We start from the raw sequence: 26,360 nt of genomic DNA, 5'->3' as shown, positions 1-26,360 counted from the left end.
GACGGAAGGAAGGAAGGACGGAAGGAAGGAAGGAAGGAAGGAAGGAAGGAAGGAAGGAAGGAAGGAAGGAAGGAAGGAAGGAAGGACGGGCACTATTTTCCTGTGTTTGAGGAATAACAAAATTGGCAGGTCATGAGGCCGTTTCTAAATTGTAATCTAGGCATGTCAATTCTCTGGACCATATTATATAAACACACCATCAGGCTGCCTATTTCTGCTAAACACGGAGTTTATTGGTACTGTCTGGTACATCTTTAGTCCTACCTTTCACAATCCAGGCTATGTTAACAGTCCTTTAAAAATCATGTTACATTACTTTGGAGGAAGTACTTCCACCTGAACATGTTTAAAGAAATGTTAGATAATAACATTTTCCCCACCTCTGATGTCTAACACAGGGCGCATCAGTCTCATGTCAACGTGAATGCACGGCAACCAGGTCCGGGCTTTCTAAAACAACTCCTTCACAGACAGCACATGGCACAGTCCTGGCACCGTGGTCAAGAGGCCAGAGCAAAGCCGTGTATGCTGCTGGTGGGTTCTGGATCATCGCCCTCTTGTGAGCTATGTCCGCGCTTTGATCAACAATTGCAAATGACCCACCTAGAGAGAACAAACACCAAGAGCACAAGCAGAGAGACCTGGAAAGCTCTGTAAATGCGGTGTCTGGCTGAGCCCTGAAGGGCGTCCCAGGTTGGGTGCGTGGACCATGGTGACCGCGGTATTGTGGTACGGAGGCTGACGTGGACACCGGTATGGGGGGCGGACATGGAAGGCAGATGAGAAATGGGTGTGACTGCCTCATGGAGAGCTCCCAAAACACGCTGTGGGTGTTGGGGGGGTTAGTTTGTGTGACAGGGGATCTGAATCTGTCTCCTACTGAGCTAAGGAAACAAGTAGAGCTGGGAGTTTTCCTGGTTCGTGATTTCTCCTATATCTGGGTTTGCAGTTGGGTGAAAGACAGCTGTTAAGTGAACACGGTAAGCTTTCTGATGGCGGTATTGGCGGTATTCCGAAGGAACGAACGAAAGAACTAGCTGGCCCGCAACAGTGCACACGGCCACGCGCGGGAGAGCTCAGAACCCACGTGAGCATCTCTCACCAGGGAACCTACTCCTACTTGTCTCTGTTTCATCACCCACCTGTGGCTTTCGCTCACCACTTTTCCATCAGACCACACTGCAGGAGTTGCAAAGAGGCAAACTGCACATTTGCAGCTTATTACCCTAGGCAAGTACTGTGCCAATTCATCAACGTGGTAAGTAGGAGGCAGAGAATGTCCCAAAAGCCCAGGCGGCCACTGGCCTGCCAGGTAAGAGCGTCTCAAGCAGCAGCATTCTTCACACCCAGCAAGGGCCACCCACTTCTTTGAGACTCCTTGACGGGGTCCAGCATGTGGAGGGCACCAAAGAAGTCCGTCCGCCCTTCTAGTAGAACACTCTGCTAGTTAACACAGTTCTTCGCCATTCTTCGATTTCTGTCCACCTGTCGGATACTGTCTGTAACGTTAATGGTGACTTCTTTTGCAGACATTCGCTTAGCATCTCTTTTAGCCTGTTAAAGTTTAACATCATGAATTGAGTTAGTAGAAAATATTCAAATTTGCATTCATCTCTTGAGATTGTTACATAAACGTGCACGTGCGCGCGCACACACACACACACACACAGAGGCAGGAAGAAGAACCCACGAGAACACATGCACATATACTCCTTTTCAGAGGTTTCTCTGTTGAAACTCTAATACTGACCTAGCACAGAGCCTGGCATAAGGCATGCTCAGTAAAACATTGCGGAATGAATGCATTTATCGCTAAGGTCCATCAAGGGGTAGTGTGGAAGGTTCCACAGTTAGCTTTAGTAAAGCAGCGAAGGAGTGGAGCTTTGGAGCCAGACAGACCTTGTGGTTCAAACACTGACTAGATAATTCCACCATGAGCAAGTTTTTTTCTAACCTAACCCTCAGTTTTCTCATCCGTAAAATAGGGAATATTAATAGTACCTATCTCACCAGATTATTGTAAGGATTAAATAAGGTCATGCATTAAGGGACTCAGCATAATTACTGTCACTAAAAAAAAATGACCACGGGGGCCCTTGGTGGCTCAGTCGTTAAGCGTCTGCCTTCGGCTCAGGTCACGATCTCAGGGTCCTGGGATCGAGCCCCGCATCGGGCTCCCTGCTCCGCGGGAAGCCTGCTTTTCCCTCTCCCACTCCTCCTGCTTGTGTTCCCTCTCTGGCTGTCTCTCACTCTGTCAAATAAATAAACTCTTTAAAAAAAAATGACCACAAAAAGATTTAGTAAGTATAATAAGTAGAAAGTAAGATAGATTATCCACTTCTAAGTGAAGATAAACCAATGATAAAAGTCCAGAGTTCATATTAAATACTAAAGCACTGACTAAACTGTAGGTTCTTCAACTACATGTGTCCCACCTCAAGAGTAAACTTTAACTAGTGGGGAGTGATTTTGTGCCCGTTCTGCTCAACTGCTTGGAGTGAGCACAGGAGGGGTCACAGGAGTTGCCTCCACAGTGGATGGACAGAGACAGGTGGCACCCAATCCCCAGCCCAGGAAGACCTGGTGCCTAGCTCCTGGGAGCGGGGTCAGTAAATAACTTCCCAGTTAGCTGGCCCAATGCGGGGGTACAAAGGCCTGGCCATTTGGACACAAAGCAGGCCAGCTCTGACAAGCCGCTAGGCTCTACAGGTCCCCACGGGGTGGGGTCAGCTGCAGCTGCTGCTCAGCCTGCATCTGGCTGGCTCATCTCCTCCGTCTGGCCACTCCTGCTTCCATCCGTCCTCACCACAGTGGTTGATGCCCAATGAGCATCCTGTATAATGACATCTCAACGTCTGCCTCCTGGAAAACACGGTCCGCCTCAGATCTGAGGGAGCATCTCCCAGGGCGTGAGCATCTCCCCATGCTGGGTGTGAGTGTGGATAGATGCATGTTCGTAATATAATATGACCCCTGAATACAAGACAACTACTTTATCTGTAGTGCATCCAAAGACATGGTGGACTATGGGGCCACTGGAGAAAAAGAAAGTGGCCTGTTTGGTTTACTAACAAATGATCTGTAGTTTGTAACCTGTCACATAAATCCTGTGTAGTAGCTGCTGGGATGCCCCTTCCAGATTCTCTTACATGCCTGCTGCATCCATCCCCCAACTGCTGTGAGTTTTGGCAGCTAACTGCTCGCAGCAGCACCCATGTTTTGAAAATTGCCCTCATCTGATCAGAGCCACCTTGCTCAGAAATGCGACAGAGGTCACACACTAATTCCTGGAGACAGCCCAAAGCCAATGTCTCATTGTTGGGGATACAAAAGGCTGGCCATTTTGCCTTGAGGGGATATAAATCTATGGCATCTTCATGCTCCAGAGCCCCTGTGGGATCAGGCTCCATGTGGGATTCAGCAGAGCTCATATGAGCCTGAACTGGGTCCTTTGCCCCAGAAATTGTGAAATCTTGCTTTCAATCAATTGCTTGCACAAGAATCCTCGTCTTGGGCTCTGCTTCTAGGGAACCTGACCTAAGAATACTTTATGGGTGATCTGAGGGGCGTTTAGGGGATAATTTTGTCTATATGCAATTTTAGTCCTGTCCGTTGATGTCATGAGCTAGGACTTCACTGTTCTCCTCTTCATGTTCCCAGTGCCTGGCACCATCTGAAACAGAGCAGGCTCTCTACTGAAGTTTGGTTGAATTAGTGGATGAATGAATGAATGAGCACACTGCATTTGTCAATGCGCCCTTGTTTGAACAACCAGAAGTCAATGCTGTTTTAAGGACTTAGTCTTACTCTCAGCTTTTCCAAGCCTGAACTGGCACCAGGGTAAGCAGTGACTTTGATGGGTTTATTTTTCCCTAAAAGCAGAGAACTCCTAAAGTCCCACAAACAATTTTGTCTCCTAAAGAAAGAAAAGTGCGGCAATTAGGAGGCCGATTCCATCGGATTTGCGTTCTGGGTGTTGCTGCATACAAGCCTTGCGGACAGGGCATGGAATGGAGACACAGAGGCTTTATTTGAAATGAGCCAAGTTGACAACAGCTTTCCCCTCAAACCGGTAGGCAGTAAGAGAGCTTTCCAGAATGGAAATGTAAACTTTCCAAACAGTATAACTGCTTTTCTTTAGAGTTCCTGGCAAGATTTCACAAAAGGTTATTAAAGATTATACACAGAAAATGCTCTGTTCTATATTTTAGTCTGCTTTTCTAAGCTTAAAAATGTAAGCAAAAATTCAATAGTTGGATGATTCTTCATTTCCTTGCCTGTTTAAGCGTCCAAAGCTACACAATAGTCACTCCCAGAACAGCCACAGAATATGTATGGTTTTAATCTCAAGAACAACGGGGCAATTTCTGTTTTTTCTTTTTGCAGTTTCTTAAATCTGGATATCCAAAGCCCATCCAAAGTGGCATTATTCAGAGCACAAGCTTTGGGGCCAGACAGAGCTCGCCTTAGGGCAAGGCTTTGTCACCTGTTAGCTGCTGCAAGATATGCTGCTTTAGCCTTACCTGAAACATGGGGCACTAATGCCTGATTCTTTGTGGGCCTTTTTGAGAGAATTAAGCATGTCACTCAGCATTAATAGGGTGACCAACTTTTCCCAACTGGCCCAAGATTGGCCCGTTTTAAAACTGGAAGTCCTCCGTTCTGGCAACCTGGTCAGGCCCCCGCAAACCAGGATGGTCGGTCAGTCCAGTTAGAGCTGCCATTAATTCTATTTGCAAAATGATGATGTCAAACATTCTAAATTTCAGCTGAAAACCTTCTTATTCTACCAGAACTATGGGTCTTGCGGCAGCTTCTTCTAAACAACACCGACGGTAAGCCTGCGCCGTGTGCATTTGGATAAAGGGCAACTGAAGTTCTGTACTCCCGTGGTGGGTACAGCCTCTAAGCCATAAACAAGTCCACTCTTAAATAATCACGCTGTGTGAACTCTATCAAGTTAAACAGAACAACAAGGCATTCTCTTGCAAGTGCTTTATGAAAGAGCAATGCAGACATTCGGGGGTGGGGGGGGGTGGGTCGTTGCTGGAATCTAGGTACACCTTGGAAATCTCAGATTTCAAACCCAAATGAGAGGGAGAAAGAGAACTACAATGCCAGATTATTTTCTCTAGAAGCCCTCTTGAGAAGTTGCACTGCCCTCCTACAAGAGAAGAGCTATCGGGATACACGGAACAATTTTCCTATTTAGTTCCTCAGACAGTGTGTAGAAGAGGCCTTTTCCCCTATGATGTGCTTCTCAGCGAGCCAAACCTTTTTATTTCACAGCCCACTCCCTTTATTTAACTACAGGAAAAGAAAACATGTCCCATTTGCAATTACTGGCTTAAAACAAAAAAAAATCTCCTGGTTTGCAACTCAGTGATGAGAGAAACCTAGTTGGCACCTTTTTCTTCTGTGGCTCTCTGCTCATTCGATCCTTGTCCCACTTCTAAAATTCTTGCTTTGTGAGTTTTATCACCACTGACTCTTGTTAATGGGCCACCTCTTGTTTCTCACTCAGCTTTACAGCTTTTCTCTTCTTCCCTCTGCCTCCTTTTCATTTCTGCAGGTTTAGAACTCTATGAATCATGGATTTTAGTCCTCCTGATGCTGCCTCTTTAATTAAAAGTGATTTATCGGCTGCCGTTTCTCAAGGGTAACCAGATTGACCGTGATAACTTCCTGGCAGCCTCGAACTCAGATGAACCTGTTTCTCTTGGGGTTTTAGAAGTCAACGACCCAGCTCATTCTCTATGGAAGTAAGGGCAGTGTGCCTGGACTCAGGGGTGCAGCTGAGTCTGCTCACCACTTCTCACGTCCCCCCAACATGGGAACACAGATGTTCTCAACTTTACTTTGACTCCACAAATACATCTATACCTAACACGGGATCATCTGAACCTTTTCACAGTTCCTCACACACAACAAAGACAAGCAAGGCTTACTGAGATTATGATTTAGCAGACATCGATTTTTCTATAACTGTATTTTTTATTTATAAAATCAATACAAAATTATAGTAAAAGAAATTCAAAGAGTAGAGAAGGCACAATGAAAGGCATTGTTATGCTCTGGCCACACTTGTGCTTCTCCCAGGGGTAAACACAGCTAATGATTTCTCTCTCCCAGTATTCTTTACTTCCTTCCTGGCCTTAACCGTGGTTTGGATTATGTATTTGCTTTTTCACTTGCATATTTTCCACATCCTCATCAGATTATAAACTTCAAGAAGGTAGGGACCCAGTGTGTTGCGTTCACCAGAATATATCCCCAGAATATAATTTAGTGCCTACCACATAATAGACACCCAACAAATAACTTGATGAGCACATGTATAAAAAGAAATCTTCAGAAAGAAGACAAAAAATGTCCTGGGAAGGGGCGCCTGGGTGGCTCAGTCGTTAAGCGTCTGCCTTTGGCTCAGGTCATGATCCCAGGGTCGTGGGATCAAGCCCCGCATCAGGCTCCCTGCTCCACAGAAAGCCTGCTTCTCCCTCTCCCACTCCCCCCGCTTGTGTTCCCTCGCTCGCTGCATCTCTCTCTGTCAAAAAAAAAAAAAAATGTCCTGGGAATAGCACACCTGTTTGTACTGCCCTGCCCTACAACTTTCATACAGTATTTACATTATGCTTACAATTGATTGTTTCTCGCGCCATCCCTGAGAGACAGCCCGAAATAGTACTGCACTCCCTTTCCCAATGAGACAGGGGAATTCACTCAAGCCAACATAATTTGCCCAAGGCCAATGTCAATGAAGACGGTGGGATGAACTAAAGATGGTGGACTCGGGTCCCACATCCAGCCTCCCACAACTCTGCCAAAGCTTACTCTGAATTCTCCACTGTTTTTTGGTAATGGGAAGGAAGAACATGGGGTTTGGAGGCAGACAGATCTGGGTTTTAAGTCTAACAGAGCCACACCACTATTCCTTGGGCCATGTTGGCCAAATACCTAACCTTCCTGAGCCTGTTTTCCCGAGTGGGAAATGCTGCTTCCCCCCTAGAGTGAGGGGTAAAGATGATGCCATATGCAGTGTGTTTGGCTCATGGTAGACACTGAAAATATCAGCTCCCCTCTCTTCCTTCCCAAAAGATTAAAGACTGAGCCTTGTCAGCTGCAACTCAAGACATTTTTCTTCTTTTCAGTCAAGCCCCATTAAAGGGAAACAGATAACAACTAACGTCTAGCTATTCCTGAATTCTGTGATTTTACTTGCTGCTGCTTCATGGCATTCATTCGAGGTCATCAGGAAACATTTGATCGTAGCAACTCCACCCAGGGCCAGATGCTAGGCTCCAAAGGCAGGGGTCAGGTTACGCCTCAGGCAAAACTCTCCAGAAACCCCCAAGCCTGGAGCAAATCCTGTGCCGGCCACAGCCTCATGCATGGCACTCACTTAGGCTACTCAGCATAGGGGTTTAGATCTATCTGGTAGCAAGTGCCAAAAGGAGTTGTTGCTTTTCAACTTCAACCTCAGGTAGATCAAACACTAGGAAGGCAGCAGAACCTGCTTGAGAAAAGTACTGGGGATCCCACAGTACAGTCATCAATCATATGATGGTGGCGCCCGGTAGGAGTGGTGCTGTGGGAAAACTTTCTAATCCTAGTGAGGTTCTAGGCCAGCCTCATTCAATCAAGGAGGCCCAGTCAAGGATTTCTCAGATGCTGAGATGCCAGGAAGGTCCCAAGGAGTTAGTGAGTACATACTAGATTCATAACCCTGAAGTAGGCTCAGGGGGCAAGGGAATAATGAATAAGGAGGTCTCTGCCCTGAGAGTCTTCCAGTAGGATTGGTGTTTCTACAGACCGTTAGATGAATAGTGAGTCTTGCAATTCTTCATGTATATAAGGTGGCAGCCAGCAGATAGATAGCTGCAAATATGGAGGTAGTGAAATCACCACACACACACACCCCTCCACATCCCTATACTGCTAAATTCCCTCCTTTCCCAGGCTCAAACGAAAATGTGTATCAAAGTGCCCTTCTGACAGGTCTCCCTCTCTGGTTTTCCTCAATGGTTTCTTTTGTTTTCTCCCTCCTTTTTTTTTTTTTTTTTTAAAGATTTTATTTATTTATTTGAGAGAGAGAGAAAATGAGAGACAGAAAGCATGAGAGGGAAGAGGGTAGAGGGAGAAGCAGACCCCCTGCTGAGCAGGGAGCCCGATGCGGGACTCGATCCCGGGACTCCAGGATCATGACCTGAGCCGAAGGCAGTCGCTTAACCGACTGAGCCACCCAGGCGCCCCTCTCCCTCCTTTTAATGGCATGTTTTTGTTTTGCAAGGAGAAACTCATATTTACTTTCCAAACACTTCTCATATATCTCCTATTACCACCACCCCGGAGAAATTCTGGGCTTATCCCATCCTCCTTTCTGGAGCAGGCCTCGCTCTTTGGCCACAGCCATTTCTGGCTGAAGTCCATCTTTCCTGGACTGGACCGAGCCTGGCCACCGGTCAGACACTGGGTTGGGGCGGGGGAGGGGGCAGGAGCAGAAGGAGGAAGCTCCTCTGCTGAGAACCAGTCAGGACATCGGTGGAGTTCTTCGGCACAGTCTGGCCACTTTGTCAAGAATAACAAAGTAACTCACAATGATGCAGCTTCCGAAGACATGCGGGCTCATCGGGAGGCCAGCCACACACTCAAGTTTCGTCTGCTCAGAGCTGTATCCACACATACATTTCTACCTTAGCTGAATACCTGAGGAGATAGTTCTGGGGGAGAAAAACAGGAGTCCTAAGGCTGAGGAAACGGCACATTCAGCCTGGAGAGCAAATGTCTGGAGGCAGCCCAGAGTTTCCTGAACGATTAATTAGCAGGACAGAAGAGCAGCTACAGGACTTGCTCCTGGGTTTTTGTCCAGCTCAGGGAAGAGGCTGGGGGAAGGAGACCCAGTCAAGGATTTCTCAGACGCGGAGACGTCAGGAAGGTCCCGAGGGACTGGAGGGAATCAAGACACAGTAGAGAAAGAGAAGGAGCTCTCCACCGAGACAGTTCCAACTTGCCGAATATCCCTACCGTCACGTTCCTCTCGCTAGCTAGCACCTATTCACACCAGGCGGGAGACAGGGCCGAGGGGACTGCAAGAAGGAAGCTCTGGTCTGTCTGCTGGGACATGCAGTGGCGAGGGGCTCAGAGCAGGAGATGCTGCTACCCGCAGCCATTAGCCCCGCTAGCTGTCCCCAGCGCCCTCCAGAAAGCAGCGCGACCTGTGCGGAGGTGTCTGCCTTAATGGGAGGAGTTGCCATCCCCTATTGATGGCCTTTTAGCTCCTTGAAATAGACAGCACTGCTTCAAATTGGCGAGGCCCTTGTTCAACTTGAATCTCAGGTAGATCAAACATGAATATTCCGTAGTATCTGACCCCCCCAGCCTCACCCCCATTAAAACTGGCAGTCGCTTCAGAGCACAGGACACGTGTTCCTTTTCCACCCCTGGGTCCCTGGCATCAGAACAGTGCCTGGCACCTCGATGGCCCTCCAGGACACGTGTTCCTTTTCCACCCCTGGGTCCCTGGCATCAGAACAGTGCCTGGCACCTCGATGGCCCTCCATGGGAGAACATGACACGAATGAATCCAAGGAGTGCTTACAGGAACCGAGCAGAACTTTTCCAGGCCTAGCAAGGATTGCCTCTAACACGCAGACTTGTTTTCTACGTCGGAATGTAGGCAGGTGCATAAAGATGCATGCTTCGTGAATAGGTTCTTCTGGAGAAAGAAAGCTCTTAGAAAGTGCCCAAAGCCATCAGCCCGGTGGCCGGATGCCGTACAGGGGAACGCGGTGAAATGGTAATAGGTCATCTTGGAGGGGAGAGGAAGAGAGAAGAGGCGAGTGGATACTGCCTGAGCCAGTCACTGAAAAGGCAGGAAGCTTTGGCCCAGAGTATAGGGGAGCAGCGAGGAAGAGGTATGTCAGAGGCCCTGGAGGGTTTAGGAAGAAAATGATTTTCCTTGAGCAGATTCACCGCTGAGAGCTATGTTGGGACGAGATAGCGCTGCTGACAGGAGCTTCAATCAGAGGTAAGCTTGGCTTGTAAACCGCCACTGTGGGTGGAAGAACCTCTGCCATGGCTTTTGGGGGGGCGCAAGACGTCTGGCGGCTGGTGAGATCCCAGGACACAAAGACCACTGATGCACTTGAGCAACTGTCTGAACACTCGGAACCGAAGCCCGCTGCTCCCTGATCCCGTTTGGGAAGTGGCTACACCACAGCCATTGCTCCCTGGGTTGTGAAAACAACCTGCATGGATGGCCTCTCAGCGGGTACCACCTGCTCCCGGGGATGTGCTGGTCAGGTGGGCTAGCTCCTCACCGCCCCCCCGCCTCCGGGGGGGGCCCCACCGTGTGTGTGTGTGTGTGTGTGTGTGTGTGTGTGTGTGTGTGTGTGTGGTGCAAGGGCTGCTTCCCTCGGCCATCTCTGAGTTTCCGTTCTCCTCTGTCAACTGGTGACAATATCAACATTTTACAGTCATTGTGAGGATCGGGTGAGATAATAGAACAAAGTGCTTAGTGCCCTATGCCTGCCTGCAAGGCTGCTGTCATGGGCCTAAGGAAGACTAAGCACAACTTACTGGTTTTATTTATGTATTTGTTAAAAGATTTTATTTATTTATCTATTTATTTATTTGAGAGAGAGAGAGAGAGAGCAAGGGAGGAGCAGAAGGAGAGAGACAAGCAGACTCCCTGATGAGTGCGGAGCCTGACGTGGGGCTCTATCCCAGGACTCTGAGATCATGACCTGAGCCAAAATCAAGAGTCCGTCCCTTAAGCAATTGAGCCACCCAGGGGCCCTAACTTTCTGGCTTTAAATTCTTATGTTCCATAACTGGAATTCATCCACGGCTCGTTAGCGTGTAAAGCTGGTTAGCGTGGAAAACGACTTGTCAGTATCTACAGAAGTTGAATATATCCCCATCCTATGAACCAGCAGTTCTACTTCTAGGAATATACGGAAAAGAAATGAATGTCCACCAGCAGGCATGCACACAAAGGTTAACAGCTGTATTGTTCACAGTAGCCCCAGACCAGAAACAACCCAAGTGTCCTTCAATAGAATGGTTACGTTCATGTAAGGGGATACACATAACAATGAAAATGAGCAAATCTTTACAACTCACAACAGCACAGATGAGTCTCACCAGCCCCATGTTGAACAAAAGAAGCCAGGCACAAAAGAGCACATACCATATGGTTCCATTTACAAACGTCTAAAAAATAAACACAACTGGCCTAGAATCTAGCTAGCTGTCAGAAGAGTGGTTAGGCTGCAGAGGTGGACAGTGACTGGCATATCCCAGTCACCACAGTGAGGGGCACAAGGGAGATTTCTGGAGTACGGAGAATGTTCTGTGTCTTCACATGGATGACGGTTACATGGGTGTGTCGCCTTATAAAGATTCATTGCACTTACGACCGATGTGGGCGTTTTTCTGAATGTACGTTCTGTGTGGTAGGTAGCGTGATTGCCCTTAATCCTTTGCTGTCTCTCCACTGGGGACAGTGTGTACTTCCTTGCCCTCTTGATGTTGGGCTTGTCCATGTGACCTGCTTGGGCCAAGAGGAGATTGGCAGGCAGGATACGAGCAGAGACATGAAATGGGTTCGATAGTTTGGGTTTGCCCTCTTGGGTCTCTACTGTAGTCATGAGAAGGCATGTAGACATGCCCCAGAGATGCTGCTTTTCTGGCCCGATTCCCAAAATAATATACACGGAACAGCTGGAACTACACGTGGAGCCTGGTGTCGAAAGTCAGGCCTAGCCACTCAACTTGCAACTGATTGTGAGGGGAAAAACCAAAGATGACTGTTCGAAGCCACCGAACCTGGTGTGCTTTGGTATGCAGCATTACTGTGGCCATAAAGGACCAATGCCTTATTCTTCAGTAAAGAGTCCGTTCACATCTGTATGCTCCATCTTTATAATAGCAGCCTGTTTCAAGTTCAAGTCACTGGCACCCACCTCCAGCACTTACATGAACAACTCATGTCATAAGTCAAATGAATCGGTTTCCTTTTCTATAAACTGGGGATGATGCTTACTTTACAGCGCTCTTGGGAGAATTTAATGCCCCAGCAGACCTAAAAGCACTTTGTAAATTGCGGAGCACAATTTTAAAGGGCTGAATGCTGGGGGTGGGGGGGCAGGAAGCCAGTGTATGGATCATGGCCACACACCAGGCAAAGCTGCTTCCTGCCCACCAGGACCCAGCCTGACTCAAAGGGTGAGGGCACATGCGTGGGAAGGAGGCTCCGGAACAAATATCAGGCCTGCGCTAAAGCAGTCACCCAGCTTTTGAGCACAGTTCTGTGGGGCCTACCCTTGGGGGGCAGGCAATGATGCTTACGTCTCTAGAAGGCCAGCTCATGCACAGGCCGAGTGGGTGATCCAGGACCCTCAGAGGGCCACCCTCAAGTTCAAGTCTATCCCCTCCCCTCCATGTCTTTCTTCTGAGTCTAAAGAGCTACCACCAGTGCTTCATTCCATCCTGTTGGGTGCTGTGTGCCTAACCATCCGCTGCTAATCCCTACTGCCTGTCTTACAACACTTCTCAGTTTACACAGAGCGGGCCCATCTGTTCTCTCATTGTGCTATTATTTCCATCGTGTGGATAAGGAACCTGAGATTCCGAAAGATTAAGTGGTTCCTGCCAGGCCACTTAGTTAACAAGCATTAAAGCTGAATTGGCAACAGGTTTTCTAACCAAGGGTTAGGGAGGTAACTCACTCAACTGAGCAAGAATTCCATCATTAAAGAACCAGTTGTAGAATCAGGAAACAGGTGGCCCTGGCCTGAGGGGACAGGACAAGTAAATTTTGACAGGGGAGAGTGGGGCGGGGGAATAGGTTTGGAAAATCAGCATCAGGTAAGCAGTGGACTTTGAGGAGGGTGGGGCAGGGGCAGATGAGGAGGTGGGGGAGGAAGGAAGAGGGAGGAGGCCAACCCCTGGTGGGCCTACTAAGGGCAGTCTTTCCCGTGGGAGGAGCTAGGGCCATCAGGGGGAGCACTTCCCCACAACAGCTCTGGGAGAAAGGAAAGACTCCAAAGGAGGCCCCCTGGCTCTGTGATGCCACAGCCCTGCCTCTTCTTCAACACTAACAGTCTGAGGGTGATGCTGCCACCACATTCTGCAATGATAGCCCCCCACCACCACCACCGTGGGGAAGCTCCCACTGCCTGCCTCGGGGGAGGGTGTGAGGTAAAAACGCCTGGCCTGTCTCCTACCACACCTGTCTTCTCTCTCTCCTTCCCTGCCCACTGCCTGGCCCCAAACTGGTTCCTGTGCCCAGTAGCATCCTCAGTATCAAGATGGTGAGAGCTGTGCTGAAGGGATCCTCGAACAAAGCTGTATTTAAGCAAACACACGCTTCCTTTAGAGTGCAGACAGCAAGGGCCCATCTCTGCTGATTCAACAAAACATGGCAACCCTCGAGGCAGGGATGGGAATAGGGTGGGGTCCTGCCTTTGCAACAGTTTTCCCATGGGTGGAGTAGAAGACTCTCCATTGGCATGGGGAGCCGTCACTGCTCCTTTCCTGGGCACCATCTCAGCGTGGCCCTATTCTGAAGCAAGCTTCTCCCCGTTTCTCCAGAACCAAGTGGCTTATGTGGCTGTGACCTACCTCCGTGGTCCGAAGGCCATTCTGTTTCTGGGTCAGAGGACCTGAGCTGAGGCTCTGGGGATTCGGGCACTGGGTCCCACAGCTCATCTTCTTGTCTGGGTTGGAGATTCCACCTGGGGCTGTAGATCGGGGCACACCAGTGGAGGAGAGTCCATCTTCCAGCACACCTTGGGGAAAGAAGCAGAGGATGGCACGGGAGTCTTGCACATGACAGTTGCTGCAAACAATCCCCAAGCGTGTGGGGGGAAAAGCCACAAAGAAATAAGTCACCACAATCCCACCATGCGGAATTACCCTTTCCTAAAAGAACATGTGTGGGGGGGTTTAAATATACATATATATGTGTGTGTGTGTGTGTGTGTGTGTGTGTGTGTGTGTGTATATATATATATATGTATGTATGTATAGGCTCCACACCCAGTGTGGAGCCTGATGTGGGGCTTGAACTCATGACCCTGCGATCAAGAGTCAGATGCTTAACTGACTGAGCCACCCAGGTGCCCCTTTGTGTGTATTTTTTTTTTTTAACAAAAATGAGACTTTAAAATAATTTTGTAACCTGAAACTTGACATTTTTCCATGCAATTCAATATTCTGCCTTGTTAGTTTTCACACAATAAGTTTGCCATTGTACAGATGTGTCACCATTTACTTATTTTTAATTTTTTTTAAGTAAGCTCTATGCCCAATGTGGGGCTTGAACTCATGACCCCAAGATCAAGGAGTTGGATGCTCTACCGACTGAGTCAGCCAGCCAACTAATCCCCTCTAGCTGGTTATTTGTTTTCACAATAAATGTCACTGTGGTTGAAACTCCTTAGGCTTTAAGCTTTCTTCTTCTCCTTTTTTTTTTAAGATTGATTTATTTATTTGAGAGGGAGAGAGAGAGCAGGAGAAAGGGCAGGGTGAGAGGGAGAGAGAGAATCCCAAGCAGACTCCCCAATGAGCTTAAAGCCTGATGTGGGGCTTGATCTCAAGACCCATGAGATCACCACCTGAGCTGAAATCAAGAGTTTGATGTCAATGGACTGAGCCACCCAGGTGCCCCTTAAAACTTCATTCTTAATTACCTCCTTAGGATAAATTCCTGTAAGTGGAGTTACTGGTTTGAAGGTTATACAGTTTTTTACACCATTCCACCTGCAGGTGTTGGACTGAGCATATGTTCCTTCCATAACAAATGCCAAGAAATGATAGAATGGGGTTTAAATAAATAGCCTCACTGAAAAGCAAGAGGGCTACATCAAGGAATACTTGGTTGAAGAGTACCTGACTGAACAGAGCAAAGGCGGCCCAGGAAGCATGAGGGGGGCGAGCAGGTGGGAGACCAGAAGCGGGCAGAAGCTCTGCAGCAGCCACAGGGAGGCCAAGGGCAACCAGCTGGACTGGTCATTCTACTCCTCCAGCAGCTGAGGCCAGTCAGCAGTCACAGAGCGTTCTGTGAGGTGGGATGTTGTGACAGAACAAGAAATACATATGTGGTCTTTCCCCCCAGTTCCTGGCACAGATCTCCAAAAACCCTGGTAATTACCTGAGTGACAGGGTGATAGGAGCATCTTTTGTTATAACATTTGGTCTTTGCTCCAGTTCATGACACAGAGCTCCTAAATTCCTTGGAATTTTGTGAGTGACAGGAGAGACAGGAGCGCCATTTATTCTAATGAGGCAACTCTTGGAGGTCCCCTTGATAGCTTCAGGATAGGGGCCTGTTGCCAGAAAAACCTAATCTTGACTAAGAGCTTGGAACTTTCAGCCCCACCTCCCAAACTCTGGGGAGGAGGATGGGGCTGGAAATTGAGCCATTTGATTATGCCTACATGATGAAACTTCCAATTAAAAAAACCCTTAAATAACAATATTGGGGGAGCATCCAGGTTGGTAAAAGCATCCATGTGCCAAGAGGGTGACAAACCCCAACTCCACAGGAACAGAATGCACTTACGAATCTTCTAGACCACGCCCTATGTACCTCTTCACCTGGCTGTTCATTTGTATCCTTTACAATATCCTTTACAATAAACCGGCAAACATAAGTAAAGTGTCCCTGAGTTCTGTGAGCCATGCTAGCAAATTATTGAACCTGAGGAGGGGATATAAGAACTCCAACTTACAGCTGACTGGTCACACGTACAGGTGGCGACCTAGGACTTAGGACTGGCATCTGAAGTGGGCGACAGTCTTGTGGGACTGAGCCCTTCACCTGTGGGGGCTGTGCTGACTCCAGGTAGTTGGTGTCAGAATTGAGCTGAATTGTAGGACACCTAGTCAGTATCCGGAGAGGTGGAGAACTGGTTGATTTGGTGGGGAAAAAATCCCACACATTTGGTGTCAGAACTGTTTTAAGTAGAAACAGCACAGAGAGGGGCCTGCCGCAGGGAGAAGAGCAGTACTCTCAAGGGCCGGTGACCCCTGAGAGAAAGAGAAAGAGAAAACCCACACCATGAGGGCTGACTCTGGAAATAGTGCCAAGAGTTAGGCCAGTAGTTTCCATCCCTGCCTTCCAAGTGGGCTTCTTAAAAGAAGTAGGTGCAGGGGCGCCTGGGTGGCTCAGTCGTTACGCGTCTGCCTTCGGCTCAGGTCATGATCCCAGGGTCCGGGGATCGAGCCCCACATCGGGCTCCCTGCTCCGCGGGAAGCCTGCTTCTCCCTCTCCCACTCCCCCTGCTCGTGTTCCCTCTCTCGCTGTGTCTCTCTCTGTCAAATAAATAAATAAAATCTTAAAAAAAAAAAAAAAGATTTAAAAAAAGAAGTAGGTGCAGCTGACGTTCTACATGAAATTTCAGTTACAGAAATTAGCACAAAACAAGAATAAACAAACATTTGGAGAAGGCCAATACCATAGAAGAGAGACAGCAAACTTTACGGTGGAGACCCTAGGAAAGGTAGCTAAAGGTATGTAGCAGAAAATCTTAAATAAGTGTAGTTAATCTGCCCAGAAAAATGAGGGAAGCTAAGGAAAGCACAAAACAAGGACAAGAGTGACTAAAGATATTTGAAATAATAATTTTAACTGTTGAAATGAATTTTTAAAAACTCAGTAGAGAAGCTGAAGAGCAGGACAAACATAAGGAGCAAGTGAATGAGCTGCCCTAGGGATTCTCCTGGAAGGAGCAAGTGAAGGTATGAAAAACACATTGGGAACACAGGATCAAAATCCAGACATTACAAACTCAATCGAAGATTGGTTCCAGAAGGAGAGAGTAGAGAAAAATGAAGGGAAGTGTTATTCACAGAAATAATAGTATTTCTCAGAACTGAATGAAGAAAGATGTGAAACCCCAAATTGAACTAGCCTACCAAAAACTTGACAAGACCAATGAAAAGAAAAGCCAACCTAGATAGAGCTTAGTGAAAATTCAAACCCTGTCAATAACAAGAAAAGCTTCAGAAGAGGAAAACAAAAACAAAAAGCGGAATGAGACTGACAGACTTTTTATCAACAACCAATGGATGTAAGAAAATATGGAACAATGACTTCAAGATTTCAAAGGATAGGCACATTGTAAAGTCTTTTGCAATACTTTGCCAGATTTACCTCTCTAAATCTCCAATTACCCTACTGCCCTCTGCCAACAGTATATGAAATGGCAATATTCCCCAAACCTGCACAAACCCTGAATATTTTCTTTTTTGTTTCTCATCTTTGCCAAATTTAAGAGGCAAAATAAAGTATCTCGCTGCTTGGATTTACACTTCTTAATTTACTAGAGATACCATATTATTTATGGCCCATTGGCTAATTGTGTGGGGCTTTTTTAAAACTGTCAAGTCATTTGCCTATCTTTCTTTTGGGGTGTTAGCCTGCGTTTGCTTTTAATCAAACTTAAGGAAAACAAACAAAATCCTTTCCCAGAGTGTTGAGAAATTACTTGCCATGAGGCACGCATCAGAAGCACAGCGTGTTTGATGTACAAAGAGAGGGAGGCTTGGCTGACTAGACAGAGCTGGTAAGGCCACAGCCCCAGCGCAGCCGAGGAAGCAGTGATCCAAAGAACACACACGTCCACCTAGGACAGTGTATATATAGCCTACATGCCGGATATATTCCTTCTGTTCCTCCACACTCACTTTCCCCTCCTCTCTACCCTGTTCTATGTCCCATGACACTGACCTGAAGAAACCATGTCAACAGGCTCCCCCGTCCACTGGTTTCTGTTTGGGTTTGCCAATGGGTACCACTAGCTCCCGAGCAGAGGAGTCTAGAGTAGCGTACTGAGGTCAGGTCTTTGTTCCCCTAGCTGCCTCCCCGCAGGGTCGCCATGGGTGCACTGTGTCCTCTATACACTCCTCCACCAAAAAAATGTACAGAACCAAGAAAAGCCAGAGAGACCGTGCAATTAGGAGGCTCCTGGTGACTTCTGGGAGGGCTCAGAGTGGTAGGAACGGAGGACAGATGGCAAGTTGTTGAGTAGGAAGTTATAGATGCTGCATCGGTCAGGGTTCTCAGCTACAAGCAACAGAAATTGACTCTAGGGAATTAAAGTAGGAAAGCAATTCTTTTAAATGCTCTGGGAGGCTCTCAGACTTTCTGGGAGGGTTGGATGTTGAGTCACAGAGGTTATCTATTCAAGCACAATGTCCCAAATCCCTCCATAGAGCTTGGTCTCCCAAGCCCTACACCCTGGAAACTGGCCTCAGCATTGCTGCCACGCTTGTATTAAAAAAATTATTGTTGTTTTTCTGAAATTCCTGAATTTTATCTGACAACCCTTCTGGGTGCCAAGTGCCCCAGGCAGGGGTACATTGTTGTGAAAGCTGCATTGTACTAGACCCTAAGCTGCACCTGCAATTCTACTCCATGCCAGCCCTCTCAAGTCTGAAAGATGGGAGAGTGACTCTTATTTTACAGCAGAAGAAACAAGTTTAATGCAGGTTCTGTATGTTTCCAAAGCTTGCGGTCTTAGCAAGTATTCATATATCCTTCAAAGAAAAAATCCGAAATAGGCAGTTCTCAAATTTTAGTGGGCATGAGACCCACCTGGGGTGTCCGATAAAATGCAGATCCCTGTGTCCAACCCCCAGAACTTCTGATTCAGTAGGGGCCCAGGAGTATGCAGTTTAACAAGTTCCCTCCACCCCTACCCACTTCCAGTGATTCTGAGACATGGAATTCTAAAAACTGCACTTTTAGGCTCCTGACATGGAAACTGATGCTCATGCTAGTTTTGAGGGTTACATGCAAAATGCCCAACTATATTTCTTTCCACAGTGAACTCTGTAGTAGGAAATTGAGAGACATCTGTGTGCCCCTGGGGTATGTCTTTTTTTGACATCCTTCACAAAATTTTCATTCCATCCAGAAGACAAGCCAAATCACCGACTTTGCCAAAAGATAGGAAACAGCTGTGTCCAAAGCTTGCTGAGAACTTGCAACCGATGACTTCTTGCCAGTTTCTTGCTATTTTGGAAATGGAGCTGGGAGGGGGTCAGCACAGAGAAATTAAAAATGATAGTGGAGGGGCGCCTGAGTGGCTCAGTCGGTTAAGCGTCTGCCTTCGGCTCAGGTCGTGATCCCGGGGTCCCGGGATCGAGTCCCGCATCGGGCTCCTTGCTCCGCGGGAGTCCTGCTTCTCCCTCTCCCACTCCCCCTGCTTGTGTTCCCTCTCTCGCTGTGTCTCTCTCTGTCAAAAAAATAAATAAAATCTTAAAAAAAAAATGATAGTGGAAGCCATGTGGAGAGCAGGACAAGGGGCAACTCCTCTGTAACCCATGCATCTGGCTTTCTTTGGTGAAGGTGATCTCAGTGTCCAAAGTCATTGAAACCACCTGCAAGTCAGACCCTCGATGACTGAAAAGCAAAGTATAAGACACTAGCAGTCTATTGGGGAAGAATCTCCTAAAGCCACATCAGATGAAAACTCTGGCTCATCAGCGTCTGGGCTTAGGCCCTGAGCACGTGGCTGATGATAATTTTGCCTGAACTGAGGTATATATTAAATAAACTGCAACTACCCAGCCACTTAGAATTTGTCTCCTTATTTTTCAAAATGAACTAAAATGGAGAGGTAGCTGTCATTTCTTCAATGTGATGAGTAATTTCTGAGCACACACTATGTGTAAGAAGCTGGTATGCGGCTTTTTGTAAGGCTAATATCAGGAAGTCCTTTAAAAGTGGTGAGCAACCCTTACATTTATTGTCAATTGATTTTGAACAAGGGTGCCAATGGAGAAAGAGTTTTTTCTTCTATTTTTTTTGGTGGGGGGGAGATGGGGGAGAGTTTTTTCAACTAGTGTATGGGGCAACTGGATATCTACATTTGAAATAATGAAACTGGACCCCTATCTCATACCATATACAAAAGTTAACCCAAAATGGATAAAAAATCTAAATGTAATTGCTAAAACTATAAAACACTTAAAAGAAAACACAAGCATAAATCTTCATGACCTTGGATTAGGCAATGGTTTCTTAAAAATGATCCCACAACCACAAACAACAATAGCAATTGGGCATCAAACCCCCAACCAAAATTTTGGTTGGACACCAAAATTTAAAACTTTTGTACCTCAAAGGACATCATAAAGAAAGTGAAAAGACAATCCACAAAACAGGAGAAAATTTTTGCAAATTTATATCTGATAAGGGACAACTAACCAAATGAAAACATAGGCAAAGGATATGAATAGACATTTCTTCAAACAAGAATGCAAATGGCCAATAAGCACATGAAAAGATGTTCAACATCACTAGCTATTGGGGAAATATAAATCAAAACCATGAGATACTACTTCACACCCACTGGAATGGCTTTAATAGAAAAAGGCAGATAATAACAAGTGCTGGCGAATATATGTAGAATTCAGAACCCTCACTCACTGCTGGAAAAACAGTGCAGCCACTTTAGACATCGTCTGGCAGTTCCTTCAAAGGTTAGACACAGAGTTACCATAGGACCCAGAAATTCCACTCTACGTCTATGAAATGAAATGAAATGAAAACCCACGTCCACACAAAGACTTGTACATAAGTGTTCACAGAGCATTATTCATAGTAGCCCCAAAATGGAAACACCCCTAATATCCAACAATGACAGATGGATAAATAAAATGTGGTATACACATACAATAGAATATTATTTGGCAATAAAGAAAACAAAGTACTGATACATGTTACAACACTGATAAACCTTGAAAACATTATGCTAAGTGAAAGAAGCCAGTTACAGGTCACATAGTATACCATTTATATGAAATGTGCAGAAATAGGTAAATCTCTAGACAGAAAAAGAGATTAATGATTGCCTGGAGCTGGGGTTGTTGGGGGGGAAATAAGGAATGACTACTAACAAAGGATTTCTTTTTAAGGTGATGAACATGTTCTGAAATTGATTGTTCACAACTCTGAGAATATACTAAAAACCATTTAATTGTACACTTTAAGCAGGTCAATTGTATAGTATGTGAATTATAGCTCAATAAAGCTGTAATTTAAAAAAATGTCAGCAACGCATTATATTGACTAAAGAAAAGAAAGAAGCACATTTGGCTTTGAACAGCAATGGGCTGTTCCTGGTCAGGGAGAGAGACTGACCGATGGACTTGTACATCTACAGGGATAACGGCAATTCAAGTCTAACAGTTGCCAAAGGCCATGGGTCCTGGGTAGGAGGGTGTCAGAGGGCCCCTGTTCCCTGAGATGAGTTGCCAGCCTATCACATCTGCCCTTGGCCATGGGGATTGGTGGTGCAAATGGCTTCCCCCTGGTATTCCACAGCGTGCAAAAAAGACTCCTGCTGAGAGCAACAGCTGAACTGAAAGGATCCCAAGAGAACCAAGGGGAGTCCCGTCTGTCCGCACTGAATTCAGGCAGGCCTGGATGCCTCTCTCCCCAGAGACACCCAAGGACAACAAACAAGCTAATGAACTGGGAGGCAGACAAAAGGAAAGATCAAGATCTCACTCTCCTTCTCCGTGCTGATACTGTTAGAATCTGTCAGTCTTACTTTTCCCTCTCTCCCTTTGATCCGCTCCTTCACGTGCTTCTTCCTCATCATCATAAGTGATCACTTATTTGTTCTTTTATCCTCTGTCTTAGAATTAGCCAGTCATTTGAAAAACAGTTGTTCCGTGCCTACGACGTGCCAGGCACTCTGCTGGGTGCTGCGTTACACCCGAGCTTATGGTGCAGGAGGATGGCGGTCTCTCAGTGAAATCTTCCCTCCACCCACTTTCCCTTTCTTCCTGCCTCTCCCAGTCTGCACTAAACCCTCCAGGTCCACACCGGAGAGGGTAATGGGAGATGGATGGCAAAGGCTGAATTCCCATTGGCGGGGGGTGGAGGGGAGACAGAAGACAAGAATTTGGACTGGTGTTGACAATTATCTGTGACAGGTAGAGGGCGAGACGAGGCAGCAAACATTTAGAAGACAATGCATCATATCCATCCAGGCATCTAACTTTCCCTTCCTTTTCCATGAAACCCAGTCCGGATCCCACCTTCTTACTCAGGCTGAAACTGCCTCTCCAGAGAATTGTCTACCTGAGCAATCCCAGGCAATCCCCAACAAGTGGCGCCCTTAGCATGGCTGGGAAGGCAGTCCTGGGAATAGGGTGGAGTCCCAGGAGGCCCCTCCAGTGCCCTGCCCATCATGGCACCATTTCTGCTTGAATGGGGAGGCTTACTTTGATCTTTCATTCCTACCCCACTTCCTTATGTGTGCAGACAAGGTGTACCGGCTTGTGGCCTGGCTTCTTCCCACAAAGACGGCAGATCTAATCAGTTAGGGTTTTAAAAACACTCCAGGGTTGCACCCTAATGCTGCTCACAGGATGCCTGGCCCCATGCTAGTCTTCATGGCCTGCCCTTCACTCTTTTACTTAGTGAAATTTTTCTTTAAGCAAAGAGTCACCCAATGAAATTTTCCTCTGTTTTCTTTTATTCCTTGGTTCATTTTGGGGGGTGGTTAGCCCTTTAAGGAAGTGGCAGCTTGTTTCCTGGTGGTTGTTTTTCTTTTTACTCCTTGACACCTCCGGAGTTTAGTACAACTAGCTTTTTCAGCAGGCTCTTTCCAGGCTGGCTGTAGCTGCACTAAATCGTCCTCCTAGGTGGATGTTAGAAATTAGGCAAGACATCCTTATCAGACAGAAGTGTATGTGGCTCAATCAGAATTAGGAGATTTAAGTCAATTGTATTGTTTTAATTCTTGACATTTTAAAATGATCCAAAGCAATCAATCAATCCTCTAGCATCTATAAGTGCCTACCCTGTCTAGCACTGGGCTGCTATTAGTGGATATAAAGCATTTGCCTACCTGAATTCTTTATGCTTCTGTCCCTTAATTGGAAACTTCACAGCTTATTTAAAAATTACTGAAAAACAGAGCCGTGCAAAATTTAAAAAACAAAATACTGTTTCTTACCTATCAGAATGGCAAAAGTTAAGTCTGATAATATTCAATGTTGAAAGGGTGTGGGTCCATGGGTTCTCTCATAGGTTGCTGCTGGGAGTGTAAATCAAACAATTTTGGAGGACAATTAGCAGAATCTATTCAAGTTTAAAATGTGCACACTATCATGAGTCAGCGATTCCAGTCGTCAGTGTCTACTGTGGAAAAGCTCTTATCACTGCACAAAGAGGCCTGTTGAGGACACTCTTTATACCACTGAAACAGTGGAAAATGGAACCAGCAGACCAATCAGTTTACTAAGCCAATTTACTAAATAAACTGTGCTTTACCTATCCTACAGAATTCTGTACAACTTAAAAGTATAAAGATTTATACAAAAAGAAGTCCAATATATAATAATGAGTGTAAGGCAACTAGAGGATAAATATATTAAAAATGACAGCTTTTGGGGCGCCTGGGTGGCTCAGTCGTTAAGCGTCTGCCTTCGGCTCAGGTCATGATCCCAGGGTCCTGGGATCGAGCCCGCATCGGGCTCCCTGCTCCGCGGGGGGCCTGTTTCTCCCTCTCCCACTCCCCCTGCTTGTGTTCCCTGTCTCACTGTGTCTCTCTCTGTCAAATAAATAAATAAAATCTTTAAAAAAACAAAATGACAGCTTTTATGTAGGAAAAACACTGTTATATACGTTATTATATTTTTTCGCACAGCAATACACACGTGTGTATATATATCTTTATGTATATATATGTATTTATATGTATACATATATGTGTATGTATATATGTGTGTATGTGTACACCCAACAACCTGATAACGATGTTTGTGTCTGAGGAAAAGGCAGGGAACCAAGATCAGAGGGTGGTTAATGGGGCCTTATCTATAACATGTCTCCTTTTAAAATATATTACTTCTGAAATAAAAATGATTTTTTAAAAATAGAGCTATGTCATATTCTGCCTTTTCTCATTAGTAGTGGCTCTGGACCCACGTAGAATATCTGGCTATTTAACTTGTAGTTATTAGATTATATTTGATCATCAAATACGCTATCAAAAATAGTAATCAAATACAACGACACACAAGAACAAGAACAGCCCACAAGCTGCTGCTTAACATGTTGCTATTAGTCCATTCTACAAAGAAAGGTCAACCATTTTAAAATCAAGAGATGAGATGTCTAACTCTCTGTAGGGCCGTCAGACAATTCACTGGGGCATCCTAACAGTGAATGTGGATGGAACTAATTATAGATGTTGGTTAGAACCTGGGGATCACTTACATGACTGAAATCAGGCATGGTTAGTCCCCACAGAGGAGAGGATTCTTGCACAATGTTTAGAAGGAAAGACTGGGCATTGTTGACATGAAGATAATAAAAGAAATGAAATGAAACTCACATTTGTGGGCTCCCATTGGGTGCCAGCCCATGCTAAGAACTGAGGATCTAAAGACAGGAGGACTCCTGAAAGGACTGGTAGCTAAGAGCATGGCATTGGAATTTGGTTCCCAACTCTATTTCTCTGTCACACCAACCATATAAGTAGGTCTTACAATCCCTTATTTTCCCAGAAGAGGAGACTGAGGCTCACGGAGCTTAAGTACTCTGCCTGAGGTCCTACAGCTGGGGCCAGAGCCAGGCTTCCACCCCAGGTCTGTCAGACTCTAAAACGTTTGCTTTCAATGCATTTGTGTTTATTCCCATCATTTAGAAAAAAAGAAAAAAGAAAACCTACAATGAATCATGTTCTCCCTTTTCAAGGCTAGGCAATAACAGAGGTGTATGGTATCATCAAAATAAATGAAAGACTTTTTGTTTGTTGTTTAAAAGATAATTCCACAGCTCAAAGGTCTTACTCCTCAGGGTGGAGCTGATCTTTAGAAAGACTTAGAATCTGGGCGCCTGGATGGCTCAGGCAGTTAAGCGTCTGCCTTCAGCTCAGGTCATGATTCTAGGGTCCTGGGATGGAGTCTGCTTCTCCCTCTCCCTCTGCCTGCAGCTCCCCCTGCTTGTGCTCTCTCTCTGCCAAATAAATTAATAAAATCTTCAAAAAAAAAAAAAAAGAAGAAGAAGAAGAATACTTAGAATTCAAGTAACTTGCCAACAGATTCAAGTGGGTGGCAATGAAGTACAGACAGGGAGAAGATGAGTGTATTTAATTAAACTACCTTGGTGCATTTTCTACCCCTTGGAACCCTGAGATTGTTCTGCCAGGTGCGCAGCCCTCTGGGTCACCCACTACACATTCATCACTTGTCCTCGAACACTCAGAAGCCACTGCCAAGGCTCATTTTCTGCACTCAACACCTCCCGTTTCAAGGGTGCAGCCAGCTGGCCTCGGGCAATCTCTGCTCCAGGTGGGATCAGGACTACTTGCTCCGGGATGGAAAAGAATTCCAGGGAAGCAAACAAAACCAGTGTTGCAGACACTTGGTGATCCAATCAAGGGGACGAGAGAGGCTGCGGAACAAAGGGATAATGGCCTGGGGATTCCACTGCACAGCCAGAACAATCTTTTAGGACTAGGCATCAGATCCTAGCCCATCCCTTCACTGACTTCTCCACGCCTTTGGGATAAAGGTCCCAAATCCCCACGTGTCCTGCAGGGCTCTATGTGAGCACTCTTGCCTCTCCTGGCTTCAGGAGTTTATGCTCTCCCGACCGTTCCCTATGTTCCAGCCTTATTAGACATCGAAGGCACCTCACTGCCTTTATCACGCTGTCCCTTCTAATAGATTGCTCCTCCTTTGGCCTGGTTAGTTCTCTGCCTCAAGTTAAACATGACTTCCTTGAAGGCGGAGGGCAAGGGGGCTTCCCAGACTCCTTCCTCCCACTAGGTCGGGTTCCCCTAGTTCTGTCCCATAGCACCTTGTACTTCTTGGGAGCATCCAGCCCAGTTGGGAGTTTTTGTTCTATGCCCGCCTGTCCCATTAGCCTGGTTGCTCCATGAAGACAAGGACCATGCCTGTCTTGTTCATTACCATGCTTGGCATATATGAGGCATTCAAGAAACGGTCCTGAAGCACTGAGGATGCCAGGGCTAGTACCATGACGCAAGGAGAAGCCGCCCTCCAGACCTCTATACGTTGAGTGTTTTCTCCCTCCTGTACCAAATGGCTGAAATTCCAAAGGAAGCAAGTGCAAATGTGAACCATGCTTGCTGTTCTGATTACTGTGCAATTATCAGGGAGTGAAGGAAAGTGCACGTAAACAGTGAAATCAGCCTCCGACAGCCCTGTCCTATGACGCAGACCACTCTCCCCACATCCTTTCCAGGTTGCTGTGGCTCCCAAGGGCCCCCAGTCAAGGCCGGCGTCTTTCCAGGATCCAGGGCTAAATACAAAGACAAAGACAGTACTGTAGCTCTCCCCAGATTCCATTTTCACTGTAGGGG

At 46.4% G+C, this 26,360-nt stretch overlaps 1 protein-coding gene across 2 annotated transcripts in view; it reads right to left on the bottom strand.

The window, feature by feature from the left end:
• Positions 1-211: 211 nt before the first annotated feature.
• BAALC (BAALC binder of MAP3K1 and KLF4) overlaps positions 212-26,360 on the bottom strand; it is a 76,521-nt gene continuing 50,372 nt past the window's right edge. The window contains exons 2-3 of one of the 2 annotated variants that reach the window (XM_035011678.1): positions 13,624-13,790; positions 212-1,554 (exon numbers count right to left, since the gene is read on the bottom strand). In XM_035011678.1, coding sequence (XP_034867569.1) covers positions 1,444-1,554; positions 13,624-13,790 — 278 coding nt within the window. In that variant the 3' untranslated portion in view covers positions 212-1,443. Of the gene's footprint in view, positions 1,555-8,313; positions 8,718-13,623; positions 13,791-26,360 lie in introns of those variants that run through there. The other variant, XM_035011679.1, reaches the window with a different exon arrangement.

The sequence above is a fragment of the Mirounga leonina genome, unplaced genomic scaffold (genome assembly GCF_011800145.1).
Source record: "Mirounga leonina isolate KUSES-001 unplaced genomic scaffold, KU_Mleo_1.0 Mir_165, whole genome shotgun sequence".
Classification (NCBI taxonomy): Eukaryota; Metazoa; Chordata; class Mammalia; order Carnivora; family Phocidae; genus Mirounga; species Mirounga leonina.
This window is presented reverse-complemented; position numbering and strand designations above follow the sequence as displayed.